The following is a 17370-nucleotide window of genomic DNA, read 5'->3' on the forward strand; positions in this document are numbered from 1 at the left end:
CCCCCCTGCTCCATGTGAGCTCAGCGGCAGTTAGCTGTTACTTCCTGTTAAGTTTTCTCATGTGGTTTTACATTATTTTACAAAGAGAGGTTTTCTCCATGAGTCTGTAAGCGCCCCGCCCCTCAAAAATCCTAAATGCCTCCCTCCTGCACTCAAGAGTAAAATAAGCTTAAGCCCACCCCCATTACAACCAAGCACTTACAAAAAGCCCCCCCCCCCCTCCCCCCTCCCTTAAAGTATGGGTATCTGTACAGTTAAAATGTCTTATTTTGTGTTTTTAATGGTCCCATTGTTTGAATCTCTGCACACATATGTTAAGCATGCGGTTTAGGGTGACAGATTGGATGTGGTTTCCATGGTTACAGCATCTAGGCCTGGGGCGCCATGGTCGGTGTTGGTGTGTTTGATGGTTGGTTTGTAGCCGTCTCGTGTGAGATTTATCTTACATGAATTCTAGGTATGTGAGTAAGATTTTAACAAAGTGATAGTACCATTCTTCTGTGCAGTGACCCCCCGCCCCCCCCGTACTCACAACGTTGGTATACTTACTAGCAAAGAACCCCTTTTATTGATTGATTGGTTATCTATCACAGGAGCACTTCTGCACCACGATGGTATTGGCGTGCTATCTTACTTTGACCAATGTAGCATAGCCCAGTGCTTAGCTGTGCTTTGAGACCCCCCGCATTTATGCACCTTAAGCCCTAAAGTATGAAAGATATAACCCCGCTCCTCCAAAAAAAAAAAGTGCATTATAATATTATCCTCCCATCCCCCGTGTCCTTTACTCCCAAAGCTTTGATTGTATTACCCAAACAGAAGCACTTAATGTTGTATTTAAATGATGAATTTGAACAAACCCCTATACCGGTTAATTGACCGTCTGAGAGGGGTGTCCCCCGCCCCTGAGTAAATCATTATGACTTGTAGAACTACATATAAAGGTAGAGATGTATTTGAGAGACATCAGAATGTGAACAGAGTGGTTTCAGACAAAGAGGCACTTTGTTTAAAAAAAAAAGTTTAAACCACACTGGATAGTCTTCTACCAGGTGAGAAAGAAATGATAAAACTCTGAGGCACGTTCTGGAGTTTAAGGCCAAAAAAGAAAAGAATAATGCTGCCAGACAAAAGATGGATATGAACGGTGAGGGTTTGGGTAACTGCTGCCAGGCGGAGTTCCCCGCAGACTGGCCTCGCCCGTTCAGACATAAAACTTTGCAATTAAGCTGAAAAAGGACTCCTGATGTTCCGCGTCGAGGGTCCTTAGGAATCTTTTCAGATTACTAAAAAAAAAGTTATTTCCAAAGTGTATTTTAAGAAAGGCCAGCCTACTGAGGCAGCCAGTGATATAAAAGGGGTGTGGCGAGTGACAAAGCCTCAAAGAGCCCCCCCCCCCACCCACTCAGGTGGTGATTGAGTTACGGTTGTCATTACGATAGCCCAACACCATGAGCCGCAGCGCTCTGGTGTGTCACTTTAGACCAGCAGGAAGCACTTCCCTGCCCTGAAGCACCTCGGCCTGAAAACACGGCGAGGCTTTATGGGTCGGATCACATGACGGGAGAGAGGGAGGCCTCATGGCGGACCCCCAGAGGGCCGCTCAACAATCTGAGACTTCTAAGATATTGAATTGTTTTATTAGAGCACCTATGTTTGTAGAGAATGAGATGTGTCCCCCATAGTAGATTTCATCTGACTACGGAAATACAATTTACCAATAGCCGGTAGCACAACTGCAAAATGTAAAAAGCAGTACACCGACAGATACTGCCTGAGATGCTGGCCATGATCATTGTAAATCTCTATAAACTTACTTAGAGAGGTTGAAATGATCTCACTATGTTAAAAAAAAGGCAAGTCAACAAAGAAGCACCTTATTTTCTTACTATGTTGATGACTTGTGCTCTATCGTGTGCCACAAAATTGACATGGAAAAGAAGCTCTTACGAAATGCCGTTTTGAAGGAAAAAACCCTGACTATATCTGTAAGTGTTAATGTAGTCGCGTCAGACATCCCCTCAGTTTATGAACTCAACCATGACCGTTGACCCAGCCGCGAGTCGTAGGCCTACGCTCGCCATCACAAGGCTGGGCCGCGCCGCCGTCTCTTACACCAACACCAAATGAAATCAGAGGTTTCGGACCCGTTAGCCGATTATTTGGTAGGGAATTAAGCGGTCGAGTGCTGTAGGTGTTCATAGGTTAAGAGTAGGTAACGGCGTCGGGCTGAACACAGGACTGTAATAACACAGACACCAAGACTAGGCTAGAGAATATAGCTCCACTGGCCGAAAAATACTAAGTCTAGAATTACTAGGAGTCATATACTTAACTGCTTTTCAACTTTTCACATTAGTACAAATATGTGTATCGCAACAGTACATTGTTAGAAGATGGCTTTTCTGCGGCGAGCCAGAGCGTGATCTGGTATACGATGCCCTCTCGATTTGCTCGCCAGATACCAGAAACGCCACACACACACATATACATTTAAACAAAACACACACATACAGGTATTCAGTTGCATTTGTTACCAGCAGCATTCTCTCTGCTTTTGTGCTGAAGTGATTTTGTGCAGTTTCAGTTCCCAGTGGAGTGCTCGTCAGTTCATCAGAGATCATTTTTTGGTAACACATTCTACTGAGTCTTATAAAAAAAAAATATCCCACATTTTCAAGTTTGCATGGACGGATTTAAAAATACATGCCATGACAAACACAACCTTACACACACACACACACACACATTACCACACAACACACATACATAGATGTTAAACCCTGAGTTACACAGTAGCTAGTATGGATAAAATAAAGTCAACACAATACATGATGTAGTGTCCCTCTCTCGTCCTTGTCTGTTTTAGTTCGATAGATATTTGATCAGTGATTTTTATGCTTGTTATCCTAACCCCGCCCCCCCCTGCTATTACACTTTTTCTCGCCCCCCCCCTCCTACTCCCCCATAAAAGGTTCATTCACTTCTTCTCTTTAATGCCCCCTAATCTTCCTTATAGTCTACATGCATCCACACAGACACACACACACACATGGCCACTCATTTAAATCTGCAGTGACACAAAACCAACACACACATTTTACACACAGGTTACCCCTCCTGTCCGATTCTTCAGTTCTCTCTTTCACTCTTATCGCCTCCCTCTCTGCCTCTCCTTTTAGCCCCTTTTAGGACCGTTTCTATTGGCTGTTTTTTCTCTTTGGGCTGCCCCGCCCCTTAATCAACCCAACTAACAGTAAAGGTTATATTAACGTTGATAATCAGTTTCTGTATGTATCTAGCCAGAGTCTGGAAAAAAAAATCTGAAAAAAAAAAAATCAAAACGGTTTTATTCAATTGTGCAAATGTGTTTTTTCTTACTATTTTTAATGTTATTACATCTTCTAATCTAATCCTACCATTGCTTCAGTTAGTACTGAAATACGCTTAGCCAACCTAGAGATTTGAACTGTAATGATTGCGATTTTCCTTACCTGTATTTTATATGGCATCTTTAGACCACCGTTTATTATGTACGTAAGTAAATATTGCCCGTTTTCGAAATGAAAATTGTCGTCTGCACTATGTTATGATCCTCATAATATCCCTGAAAACTATTTCGTGGTCGACTCATTATCAATCTAAGCTGAACTTGCACAAAGCAGCGTAACATCTCTTGTAAACACCTGAGAACCAAAGTACACCTAGCATCCCCTCTACTCCATATAAAGCCCCGCATAGTCCCTCCCGCTCCCCGGCATCGACGGTTTACCCCCGAGTAACAAGTTTTCCGATGAGTATGATTATATATATATATATATAATGACATTACAGCACGTGTGATTTATCTGACAAGTCTGTGAGGTAACGGTGTTTTTTAAACACTGTGGTTTTCGTGGAGACGCAGACAGACAGGGAAAGGAAGGAAGTTTTTGTTCGACAGTGAGTGAGCGAGTGGGCAGGTTTTAGGCATTGTGGGTCAAATCACCCCTCCTGTTGCTCGCTTACGCCTTTTTGTAACTTCTTCATTGACTGAATTCAGGCTGTGTGCGAGCCATTTGCACACGCTCAGATCAACACTAATACACGAAAAAAGGAACAACATCTGGCAGATATGCTTTCAGTCACGCTGGGGTTTTGGCGCCCTCTTTAGCATTTCTCACATGTAATTGTTGTGCTCTCTCAAACTTGCCTTTAACTGCCCAGACTCGGATTGAAAGGGCAACTTTTTGCTGATCTGAGTCTCTTCATACGTGGGCATGGATATTCTGAATGTGGCTGGATTTTCCTCAAAACACAAATCTGAGATTATTTAGTCTCTAAATACATGGCATATGAAATGTGAAGTGCAACTAAGAAATCATTTATGATTGTTAAGATCAACAATCGTATTCTAAGACCCATACTGCACCCTTCCACCAAGTTTCAGGATAATTATTAATTTTTGTAAACCTGCCTACAAAGAAACCAATCTGAAAACATTTCCTTGGTGAAGGTAATTCATAGATTAGAGGTTAATCTATGAACAAATCTGCAACTATATACTACCTTTTTGTTAATTTAGATAAAATGTTGGAGCAAAAATTCCAAGCATTTTCTCAACAGGCCTTTTTATTTATTTATTCTAACATTAAGACAAACAATAAAGGAAGGGCATATTAATTGAAAGTATTTCCTAGTTGCCACGTGGATTTGTTCATGACTTTTTGCATGGAAATTGTGAAACTTATTTTTTTTAATGTTATTCATTCAACTATGAATTAGTTAATTGAGAAAATGACATCAGAAACAATCAATTCAATGCATTTCTGATTAATTTCCTGCTCTCAGCTGAAGTGTCAAGAGGAAAATTCACCTTCTCTGACTGAAATGATAAGAGTTGTCCAGCGGATAGTAAAGGCATCTTGCCTCACAGCCGACACAAATGGGAGCGCCTCTTGAGGAGCTCGACAATGTTGAAGAGAACCAAAAGTCCCAGAAGAATATAAGTGTGCTATGTTGTATTGTAGAAGTCAAACAGTGTTATTGTCTGTCATACAGAATGTGGAAAGGGGTCATCGGCTGTGTTGTTCCTGTTCTGATCTATTTGCAGGGTTCTCACAGCATTTTGTCCTGATTGAATAAAGGTCCCTAATATGTCTGTCTCTCTCTACACTGCCAAACCCTCCCTCAACAGCCCCCAAGCTCCAGTATAATCCCCCCCTCCCCCCCCCCCCCCTCCAATGGAGTCCCAAAAAATGGGTTCAAGTTGATCATTATTGGCTATTTTGTTTTGTCACGATTTGGCCCTTAGCCACAAATGTACCAATGCATGTACTACAGTATCCACCCAAAACTACCTGTGCAACGAAAAGGGTTAAATTTATCCATAATATTATTGTTATAGAAATATTATCATCATTATTGCTGTTATAATTATGGTCGGTATAATTTGTCATCATTGTTAGCATTATGGAAGCACCGGACTGTTTGTGGAAAGATGAGAAAAAAGAAAGCTTTTTTTTTTAAATTTTTTGTCTGGCTGTTGGTGGTCTGATCTCACAGAGGGAGGGGAGGAAAGGTTCAGAAAGAGACACAGATGGCAGTCATGTTTGTACTGGTTGGGAAATGACTTACAGTGCTGAAATAAAATTTATTCTTTTAGTAAAAAAAGTATTTCTGGAGTCTAGTGTCTTTTTGTATGACATGTTTAAATGTATAGGTACTTAAGCTTCGTTTATGAAAGCTGGAAAACATATTGGACTTCAGTATGATTGCTATAGTCTATATGGAATAAAAGAAATGCAGCAATCATTTTAATTGCGTGAAAACTGATTTGATAATTGTGAATTTTATGAATATCTTAATTAGTGATGGAAGAAGTCATGTCCTTTACCTCATTTAAAGGGGACCTATCATGCAAAATGCACTTTTTGATGTCTTTTATACATAGATACGTGTCCCCGGTGTGTCGGGGAACTCACGCAGTGTCAGAAAATAAAACCCTCTCTCCTTTCCTCCGTACCCAAATCTCTAAAAACGGGGCTACAACGGAGCTGATCCAGATTTGTGTCCGATATGACGTAATATCCCGGCACTATCAGAAAGTTGCTATCAGAAACAATGCCCGACTGTTTTGGACGTAATATGGTCGGTGTTACATTAGCATCGCTAACACTCAGAGCTAACCTGTATTGGAGAGCATGTGTGTGAAGAAGCTGGATATAAAAAGGAACTCACCTTGTGGTATAACCGGCTAGAGAGAAAGCCTTTGAGCTCCATACTGTTTCAGAAATAATCCTTGATAATCCATGATATGGCGTTTCATCACCGCAGTATTTAATTTAGACAGTAGCTGCCGGGTCCCGCATGAGCTCAGCCCCCTCCTTTTTTATTTTTTATCAATTATTTTATTTTTAAAAAGCTTTATACCCCAAATCAGCCCTTTTGAAACAGGAAGTGAAATAGAGGGATATGAGGCATGGCTAGAATGGGTGATCTGTTTGGTATTTTGAGCAAAACACTTCATAGACATGTTTTTTATATATCTGAGACCTATGCTATTGCCTAAGAATAGCATGATAGGTCCACTTTAAAGTATCAGTACCACACATAATACAACATAACAAGTAAAAGTCCTTCATTCAAAAATATTAATAAATGTCATTGGTGGAAGGTTACAACTACATTTACTCAAGTACGGTACTTAAGTACATTTATTTTCCATTTCAAAAATGTGCTTTGTTCTACATCCTTATTTTTTTAGTCTTTGCTCCTTACAGTATATTCTTTTTGTACTTATCTATTCCTAGTGTTTTAACCCCAACCCTTTTTTTTTTTTTATTAAAATTGATTTTATTTATGTTTCTATATATAGTGTATACACTATTATTATTATTATTATTATTATTATTATTATTTTGAATACAATTATTATCTATGCCTAGAATTTTAAATAATAAAAGATGAATATATGAATAATAATATTTATATTAAAATTGACTTAATTTGTGCATCCTTTGTTTCTTTATACAGTTGTTTAAGTTTTATTTTAGCTCCCTATATTAAGTGTTCCTATCTGTATTTAGTTTTTTTTAAATAAATACATATTAAAAAGTGCTCAATTTGTATTATAAAGTCCTATATAAAGTTGTATAAAATCCCTATTATTCTAACTATCATTATTATTGTTATATTAAATCCCTCTTATTTTAATTGTATCATTTTTATTTTTATTATTATTTTATTGAATAAAAATAAAAATAAACTCTCTGACACAATCGTGACGTCACTAGGCCTCGTTTTCAGGGGTTGGTCACGTGATTTTTGGCGTGGTGAAGCGAGGCATCGAAACATTTCGCTGCGATACTTCTGCTCAGAAATGTCGGTACCGTGTACGAGTAACGTCCGCTGCGAGCCTCACATCGATAACCGGTGCTGATCCAGGCGAACCAGCACAGACACCTCGGCAGCAGCAGCAGGAGGAAGCGAGACCGGAGGACGTGACAGCGGGGCGGGAGGACCGGGAGGACCGGGAGCTCGAGAACCGCCAATTCCTGTTAGCTGTCAGCTAGTTAACACTGTTGGGCTAGCTTAGCGGGCTAGCTGACTTCCAGGGCTTCTGCTGCATTTAAAAGCTAAACTAACCACTCTGCAACAGGGTTTTAATTCGTACTAATTTAATATATGTATTGTTAATGTTGATACATGTTTATTTGCTAAGCAGCTAAAGAGCTTGTAAGGCTATGAAGGTGTCCAGGTTTAGCCTGTTAGCCTCACCTGATTGAGGGTACTAGCTACCAGCAGACCATGTTAGCGGCGGCTCATTGATTGCTGCTGGATGTGCGTTGGTGGTGAGGCCAGCTCGTCATGTCCTGCACCTTTTTATAGCATGTTTTATGTTGTTTTTGTCCCCTAGGCCTGCCACTGGAGACCCTTCTCAAGGAGAGGAAGCATCTTGAGAAGTAGGCTTAACATTTTTCTGAAGGATTGGTCTCCTTTTCTGTTCTCTAAAATCTTTATTCTTTCACTACTGTCCTCCTTGTCAGATATAATTTAACAGAAATTAGCAAGAAGCTGCACGGATAATGTAAAAAGCTTAATGTGGTATTTTGTGGTTGTTTGGAATAATAGAGCCAGTTTGAATTGAGGTGAATAGGAATGTTAAATACATGAAGGGAAGGGACAAATGTGAAAAGCTGTTAATCTGTAAAAGAGGTTAACTTGTATAATGGTTAAGACGAGGAATACATAATGTGTAGTTCACTATGCATATTTCAATACAAAGTCTAAATACGTAAAATAGAAAACGAATTATAGTGTGTGAAACGTGTGGTTTTGTTCTTCTTTGTATAGCCTTAGTATAGTGAAATAGACACATATTAGAATTTGGTTTGTAAAGGCCTAGTTCTGATAATTTTAGGAGAAGTTTTATGATTATTTCTCAATAGTTGATGTATGGTGGTCGGCACGCCCCCAGTTTGGAGAACCAGAGTAAAAGAGCAGAGCAATGTACTGCTGTGGATGGGGGCATTAGAAAAAAAGAAAATGTCATCCAACTTTTTAAAAAACCGAATATTTGTACTGCTTTACTTTGTTTAAGACAGCCCTTTCTCACAGGCAATTAAAGGCATTCTTTTTCTTTCTTGGAGGCCACCAGACTCCATTAACAAAACAGGTAATTTTTACTTTGTGAAACACAGGATCCGCTAATCTACCCTTTATCTTCATTAGTGAGTTTGTTGTTTTACTGTTTGACTTTGGTGTTCAAAGGGGTACGTTCGGATTCACCAAAATCACACAATTACTCTAACTAACCAATCAGAGCACTGGTAGACCAGCAAACCCTGCACATTTTGCTTGGTAAAATGTCTATTTACGTTAATGAAGTCTGGTGGTGTGTGTATAGGATATCATTCCACGTCTGAAACGGTAAGGTAAAGCAGTGAAAATATTATAATAAAAGTCAGACTAAAATTAATATAGATATTTGTTTTAAGCTGCTAAAATATGTTTTGTGGCTGCCCCCATCCACTACTATCCCTCTCATGCTTATTATTAATTTCTATGTGCATTCTTTTAGAAAAATAAGGATCGAAATAAATGACTACTAGATAACGGGGGACAGATTTATTTGCTGTAAATATATTGTAATGATTTTTGTCTCCAGATAAGAAAGGGGAGTTGTGGGATGAGGTAGTAGTTTGTATAGTTTTAGGATCACACCAGATCTGGGAGATAACTATACAGCCTACTGTCTTTCTCACGGCAACCTAAACCATCACCTCCACGATGGAGACCGTCGGCAGCCTATCAGAATCTTGCGTTCAGTTGCCACGGTGACTGAAGCCTCTGTTGCCATCGGTTGACCAGCACTGCTCCCAAGATTACATTGGTTTAATTTAGCTGGTTTTATTCTGCTGGCGTGTGTCTAGCTGCGCTGTGTTGAGGTAGTAAGTTGTGTTGTTGTGGGGTTTGGGATATTTCAACCCCTTTTTTGGAGATACAACTGTACAACTTACTGCCTTCCACAATGCGGCAAAATAACCAGCTCCTGCAGCGCGTGAAGACCGGTACACCCTTGTTAGATTCTCTGTAAAAAGTGGGTATTGCATGATTAGTTTGTCATTTTTTTGGATTTACTTGACAAATTCTTCTGCAATTATTGTAATAATTAAATAACAGGAATCACTCTGTTTTAACAACAATTAATTTGTTTCAGCTTCTCTCCTCTGTGATGTAAAACTGTATTAGAGCTGCAACATATGTATTGAGATTTGACGGAGCAGGGTGTAATTGTACTTTGTATTAGTCCTTTTATTAGAGATGTGTCTGTGGTTTGTGTTTGTTTTTAGAGTGCGTCAGGATGGATCCCTCGTCTTTTTCTCTGCAAACAAAATCTACCTACGGGTACAAATAAAGAACCTGAACCTGAACATACCAGATTTTTCTGCAGATTATTACATGGATTAGTTTGGTGTTTGTATTAACAATCTTAAACCCCAAAATATTCAGTTTACAGTGAGTATAAAAAGTGTCAAAGCTGCTATCAGAATTGTAGTTGTTTAAAATGTCTGAAGGCATTGAATTAAATAAAAAAAAAACATTTCTGTCAATTAATTAATCAAAGCTGTCCATGATTAATATACATTTCTCTTTTTGATTCACTTCCAGTTGGTAACATTGTCCCCGAAATCAGGATTTATATTGAACCTGTTCATAAGGATGGATTCTTAATTTGAGTATAGAAATATCTAATATATTAAATTCTGTATTTTTGCATCCATTTTGAAATAAACGACGTAACTGAATGATTTGTGTGTTTTGTCATTTGGGATTTTTTTATTTGTGGGGGGCATTTGTATCCTGAGTCAAAAGCATTCAAGGATTTACATTTTCTATTACTCTACACTCCTCCACCACTTTAATAGTTACCTTACCCTTTCAGATTTGTAATATGCATTATAATCAACGACAAGATGATTTAATACTAAAGATTACAGATAAAACGATTAATCATTGTGCAAATCACAAGCTGTCCAACGGTATATCAAGTAATTAAAATGAGGGATTAATGTATCAAGGATTATAATTCTGTATAATGCATTATGCTGAAATTAGTTTCTATGCCGATGAGCAGTTTTATTTTAATGCATTTGTACTTTCAATGAAGTACACCTTTTTAATGCATGTCTATAACTTTTGATTACATCTATATTACTTTATCTAAAGGTTAAACACTGGACATATAACCTTCAGTTGAGCTGCTGTGATTAGACGACATCTGTGGGTTGTTCCCTCAACGGCTCACTGATTGGCTAAACCAGAACCAGGTGGACCCCTCCCCTAAAACAATATCAGCTATTTAATAAAACAAAATTAAATGTTTTTCTTTTTTGGTACTGTTTATTTTTTTAGTTGACAAATGCTTTACATATGAAAATATAATTGCCAATACTATGTGGGTGTACAGGATTGCACTGCAGCACATCATTTGCAACAGGAAGGCTTACCATGTTTCATGAATAATTGTAGAATATATTTATTGATTAAAAACAGATTTGGGCTCTCAGGGATCAAATTCATGAATGACATTTTTTTTTCAAATATATGTTCAGGAGATCAATGTTATCTATTTTGGGGTTCTTGGATATCATATTATATATTATTTCATTATCATTTCATTCAATGTTTTTATATTATTTAAATGTCAGAGTTATTTAAAATATATATATGTATTTAATTATTTAATTCATTTCTATTTTTGTCGTTTTATTTAATTTAATTTGAATGTTTTAGTGCATTTTTTCATCTTATTTCAGTTCTGAGCCACAACACAAAAGTCACCAGTTGGGGGTGTGGTTTGCCAACTGCCAAAAAGAAACTCACGAAGAAGAAAAACCAGCAGAAAAAGACGAAGAAGAAGAAGAATCACATAAAGCAACATGGCGAACATTCGGTGTGTCAAGGTGAGAAATAAAAACATAAGTCTTCACACTGCAGCACTGACATTATTTACTCTGTGAGAATTTGATCTTTAACTATGTTATTGCTCTTGTGTTGTACATTATGTGAGTTTTTTATCCTTCGTTAGTTTGTTTTCGTCGTAGTTCAGAAGTTTAATTGTGAAGCTAACATGTTGGGAATCAATGAATCCACAACGCAGCTTCTTACATCACTGTTTTCACCTAATCCACAAAATAAATTATGTATTATTTAGTGTCATTTTTACTTATATCTAGGTAGTTTTAACTCAAGTGCTTTACTGAGGTAAAAACACCCAGGTATTTGTACTTTAATTGAGTGTTTTGTAGTGGTTAAAAAAGTATCACATATATATTTGCATAAATAAAAAAGCATTGATGTCTTAAAGGTAAGTTTGAGAAACCGGCTCGAGATACACTTTTTGTTATATTCCATGGAATGCTCTTAACATCCCGATAGCAATGAATATCTTAAGTGCTTTGACAAAAAAGCCATAAAAAAATGTCTTCTGTGGAAGCCGTAATACTGTAAAAAGCACAACCAATCATTTTAGCCGGCCCGGCTAAAATAACTGGATGGCCTACCTGCCTGTCAGCCTTCATCTGTGCACAAACTTATCTCGTGCCCTCATTGGTCATGTGCGCGTTTGTGTGTGTTGGAGGAGGGGCTCTATGTATGTATGTATGTAGCCTTTATTTATCCAGGTTAAAAATCCCATTGAGATCAACGATGTCTTTTACAAGGGAGACCTGCGGAAGTGGCAGATTTTCTCCGGTTGTGTATTTTCAAATTCTAGCGATCTCGAGCCGGTTTCTCAAACTTACCTACCCTACCTTTAATATATAAACAACACTTCCAAGATATGAAAGGAAGTTCCATTCATCTCTCTTTTCTATAATTATTTCTTTGGTGAAACATTATTTAGACTTACTTAAAATATTGAGTACATTTTCAAGCTTTGAAATCATGTACATTTGCCTTATGAAATGAGTAAAAAAGAGATTTAATGAACACAATGTTGGAGTTTTTCCTCATTTTTCAAGCAGAATATCAAATATATGCGCTAAGGTGAAGTGTAAAAAATATCTGACATGAAAAACATTTAATCATCATCCAAGATATGCATACAGGTGAAGTGTAGACATTTTTACAAGACGTTAAACGAACAACACATTAGCATTTCCCCCCCCGTTTTTCATGAATCCTCACTATTAATAAGTGACTTTCGATATGATGAAAACTGAATTAGTATTTCTGTATTAGATTTAAAGAATTTAGACCAAATGTTGGATTAAAAATGTCAAATATTCTTTGGTCACAAATGTGTGAATTTAATCATTGCGTTGCTTTTTTCACCCGTCTTCCTCTGACCTGTATTTTTCCATATGTTTTTCCTAATGAATTTTTTTTTATTTCTTGTGTTTCCTATATCTTCAACCCCCCTCCTCCCGCTGGTCCCTCCATGTGCATGCTGGGTAGGGTATGGTGGGTCTGGTGACGGGCGGTGCGTCGGGTTTGGGCCGGGCCACCGTGGAGCGTCTGATCCAGATGGGAGCGTCCGCTGTGATCCTGGACCTGCCCTCCTCTGACGGAGCCGCCCTGGCAGCCAGTCTGGGGGCCCGCTGTGCCTTCGCTCCTGCTGACGTGAGGCCAAAACTTACCAGAAACAATCATTCATTCAAAATCAAAATGCATTTACAATACCATTCAAGTCCTGAGTATTGTCTACATACTTTAAAAATGGTCTGGAGGTGGAATTCAAATGTTAGACTCTTCCTCTGGCAAGAAAAACGACTATATAGAGTGATAGATACATTGTGTATGTTTGTATTAACAGCTATTGCTGAACATTTAATTAATGGTTATTTTAAAACAGGGATTGATTTCATTCGTATTTTTATTAATAAAATAAGTTTTAATCGAACTAGGTTTTTTGCCATGTAGGTTCACGAATACAAAGAATTTGCTTTGGTGTAAAATGGTGCATACATAAAGGGGATTAAAAAGGACTGTTATAACATTTGACAAGAAATATATAAATATTCAAAACAGTATGAGAAATTACACTTAAAAAAAAAAAAAAAAATATGTGCAATATATCAGAATTAAAAAGTGGAAGGGCTATGCATTGCATTATTACTGAGTTTTTACGCTCAGCAGAGGGCGCTCACACAACGTGTGTGTGTGGTGTGTGTGTGTGTGTGTGTGTGTGTGTGTGTGTGTGTGTGTGTGTGTGTGTGTGTGTGTGTGTGTGTGTGTGTGTGTGTGTGTGTGTGTGTGTGTGTGTGTGTGTGTGTGTGTGTGTGTGTGTGTGTGTGTGGTGTGGTTGGTGTGTGTGTGTGTGTGTGTGTGTGTGTGGTGTGTGTGTGTGTGTGTGTGTGTGTGTGTGTGTAGTGTGTGTGTGTGTGTGTATGTGTGTGTGTGTGTGTGTGTGTTGTGTGTGTGTGTGTGTGTGTGTGTGATGTGTGTGTGGTGTGTGTGTGTGTGTGTGTGTGTGTGTGGTGTGTGTGTGTGTGTGTGTGCTGTGTGTGTGTGTGTGTGTGTGTGTGTGTGTGTGTGTGTGTGTGTGTGTGTGTGTGTGTGTGTGTGTGTGTGTGTGTGTGTGTGTGTGTGTGTGTGTGTGTGTGTGTGTGTGTGTGTGTGTTACTGAAATTACTGAGTTTGTTTAACGCTCAGCAGAGGGCGCTCACACAACGTCCAACTCTGTGTTTGTGTGTTCCAAAATTCAAGCTCCAAATGTATGAAGATTTATGCCAGACCTGTTTTTGTTCACAGTTGCTTGCATACAAATGAAACCAACAAATGTACTTCTTCTTTTGATGCATTTAAACTGTATATATTTACACATGTGTGGTGGGTGATATTAATCTCAGGCTTGATTGAATTGTCAGGTGACGTCGGAGGAAGAGGTGCAGTCGGCCGTGTCTCTGGCCACAGAGAAGTTTGGGAAGCTGGACCTCGCGGTGAACTGTGCCGGCATCGCTGTCGCAGTGAAAACGTACAACTTCAACAAGAAGACCGCACACAACCTGAAGGACTTCCAGCGCGTGATCAATGTAAGATGTACGCAAGGAAGGGATGCATTCAACATAAGTAAAAAGAAAAGTTATATTTCTATTACCCTTTCAGTCGTGGAATGTAATTTTAGGCTGGAAATTGATCACAGACAACAGGGCTGTTTTTCTATATGATGACCTTTTATAAGATAATAATCCATTACTGCCAGAATGCTCCTTTCCCTATCTTCAGGCTATCGTCAAAGAAAGCTGGATGGTTTGATTCTTTATCCACATTTGATAAATAAAAAATCCACCACATTATTAAATAAAACGAATAAATACACCATGGTAAAAACATATAGTGCAGTTCTTTTTTTTATAAATGAGTGAACCTAATCAACTATTGAAAGAGCCGGAAACATTATCAAATTGTAAGAACTGAAGTGTATATTGCAGATAAGCAGTGGTATTACAGCAGAAAGTTATTATGGTCTGTATTGCGTGTGTTGGTCTTGTGGTTTTGAATGCAGGACTTTACTATTAGTGAGGCATCTCAAAGTGTTATAAATACTATCACTTGACTAAATATCTGAATACTTCCTCCTTCACTAGACTTCTCTTTGTGTTCCCTGCAGGTGAACATTGGAGGAACCTTTAATGTGATCCGTCTGGCGGTGGGGGAGATGGGGAAGAACGAGCCTGATGCCGATGGACACCGAGGCTGCATCATCAACACAGCCAGCGTGGCAGCCTTTGACGGACAGGTACTATCAAACACACACGTAAAATAAATGACTTGAGGCTCGTCTCAATACCCCTCCTCGACTCCTCTCTTCCCCTCCTCCGGGACTTGACCCGGAAATCGATCAAGACACGCCATGTTGAAGGATGTCCCAATAGCTGAAATGCACACAGAGGAGTCGAGGAGGGGTGAGGGAGGAGGGGTGCGGGAGGAGACGAAAGGGAGGATACACGAGAGCAGACTACGCGGAAGTGTTTTCACTACTCGCGTATAAAAGCCCCGCCCCCACCTTCACAGCTGGTCGATTTCAAGAGAGGAAAACGGAGAACTGGAAGAATGAGTGGAAAAGCGTCACATAAATGTATAAGTGCTCACAGCTCCGTGGGAATTATTATGTGCAATTCATTTCTTAAGGTTATACTAACAATTTAAGTCATGTTTAATGATCTTGAACGTCACTAAAACATAGCTATGAAGAAAGCTATTTCATAAATGGCTAGATCTTGATAAATAACAATTATTTGTTTTGTTTTGTGTTAAAATATTCAGGAGTTAAATTATTTAAAATTCACAGTCCTGAATGTGGGTTTCTGGTGAATGTGGGGATCTACAGGACACACATGTTCAGAGTAAAGGCTTTCACATTATTATAATTATAATTTTATTGAAATGTACATTTTACACCAAAACGGAACACAAAAGCAGGACCAACCATCATACATTGAATTCCTTGACTAACAAGAGAAAGATTAAATAAATATTTAACAAGAAATGGGCCGGTTCTAAAGGTTATTCAGTTAAGCCCGATGAGAGGGGATACAGCTGTGCACATGTCATCATTAACAGACGTCGTTTGAGTGAACGAGGACATCCCAATTAATACCTGAGGACTCCTCTGTCCTCGTGTCTCTCGCTCGCATCTTACGGAGGCGGAGCTAAGACGAAAGGAAGGGACGCGAGTGAGGGGAAGGAGGAGTCGAGGAGGGGTATTGAGATGAGGCTTTGGTGTTCGCTCCGATTCTCCTCTTTATTTTGCTCTCCCTCTTCTCTCCAGGTCGGCCAAGCAGCATATTCAGCTTCTAAAGGCGGCATCGTTGGAATGACCCTCCCCATCGCACGAGATCTGGCCCCCATGGGCATCAGAGTCATCACCATAGCACCCGGTTAGTGTAAAATGAAGGTTTGGTTAGAAGTCATGTGTTGCTGCTGATTCAGTATCGTTAAAGAGGCCCTATTATGCTTTAGGGATTTCCCTTTCCTGTAGTGTGTTATATGTTTCTGTGCATGTAAATGGTCTGCAAAGACTAACATCCTAAAGTTCCGGGTCGGCCTACACAAATACGTCATCACTGCACCACTCTATTGGCTAGTGCTTCAATACATTGTTCTTGATAGGATAAGGGGCGGGACATCTTTTAAGCAGCTAACTAATCGGAGCAGACTTGGCTCTGGTTTCAGACAGAGGGTGAAAAGAGGTAGTATGAGAAACATTTCTCATACTACCTTTTTGAACATGTATATTTATGTTTTAATGTTCAAAAAGGTCTTAATTTGATCTAATCACAAAGATCACTGATTTTAAACTGACATTTTCTTGGATACTAAAACATGTTCTCTTTTTTTTTCTTCCAGGTCTGTTTTCCACGCCCCTCTTGGCTGGTCTTCCAGAGAAGGTGCGCTCCTTCCTCGCACGCCAGGTGCCCTTCCCCCCCCGCCTGGGAGACCCCGCTGAGTTTGCCCACCTGGTGACGTCCCTGGCGGAGAACCCAATGATCAACGGCGAGGTGATCAGGCTGGACGGAGCCATCCGCATGCAGCCCTGAGATCAGGAGAACATTATTACGTCCGAGTGTCATTGTGTGTTTCTGCCTCGTGCAATTCTGTTGTAGAAAGCTTTCTATAGGACATATAAACTGAATGAACTAATTTGTATCATCTTTGCGTGAATGTGTTTAATAAATGTCTGTACACATCATTCAGATCAATGCAGTACTTTATGAACTTTGGTTGTTTTGTAAACTAATCGAGATAATAAAAAAACCTCAGATGGGTTTGATCTAATGCAAAGTTTCTGTTCTTAATCCTCAAAGATGACATGTTGTATTCGCCTACAACGTCTTCTAAATCAGGGGTTCCCAACCCCCGGTACCGGGCCGCGGAGGTGTT

General features: G+C 39.2%; 1 protein-coding gene across 1 annotated transcript; it reads left to right on the plus strand.

Moving 5' to 3' along the window:
• Window positions 1–11322: 11322 nt before the first annotated feature.
• Window positions 11323–17255, plus strand: hsd17b10 (hydroxysteroid (17-beta) dehydrogenase 10). The gene is made up of 6 exons (XM_034131826.1): window positions 11323–11447; window positions 12943–13107; window positions 14355–14519; window positions 15098–15226; window positions 16259–16367; window positions 16837–17255. The coding sequence occupies exons 1-6, from the start codon at window positions 11424–11426 to the stop codon at window positions 17025–17027; spliced, it is 783 nt and encodes a 260-aa protein (XP_033987717.1). The 5' UTR covers window positions 11323–11423; the 3' UTR covers window positions 17028–17255.
• Window positions 17256–17370: the final 115 nt, after the last annotated feature.

This window comes from Trematomus bernacchii, unplaced genomic scaffold (assembly GCF_902827165.1).
Source record: "Trematomus bernacchii unplaced genomic scaffold, fTreBer1.1, whole genome shotgun sequence".
In the NCBI taxonomy this organism is placed as follows: domain Eukaryota; kingdom Metazoa; phylum Chordata; class Actinopteri; order Perciformes; family Nototheniidae; genus Trematomus; species Trematomus bernacchii.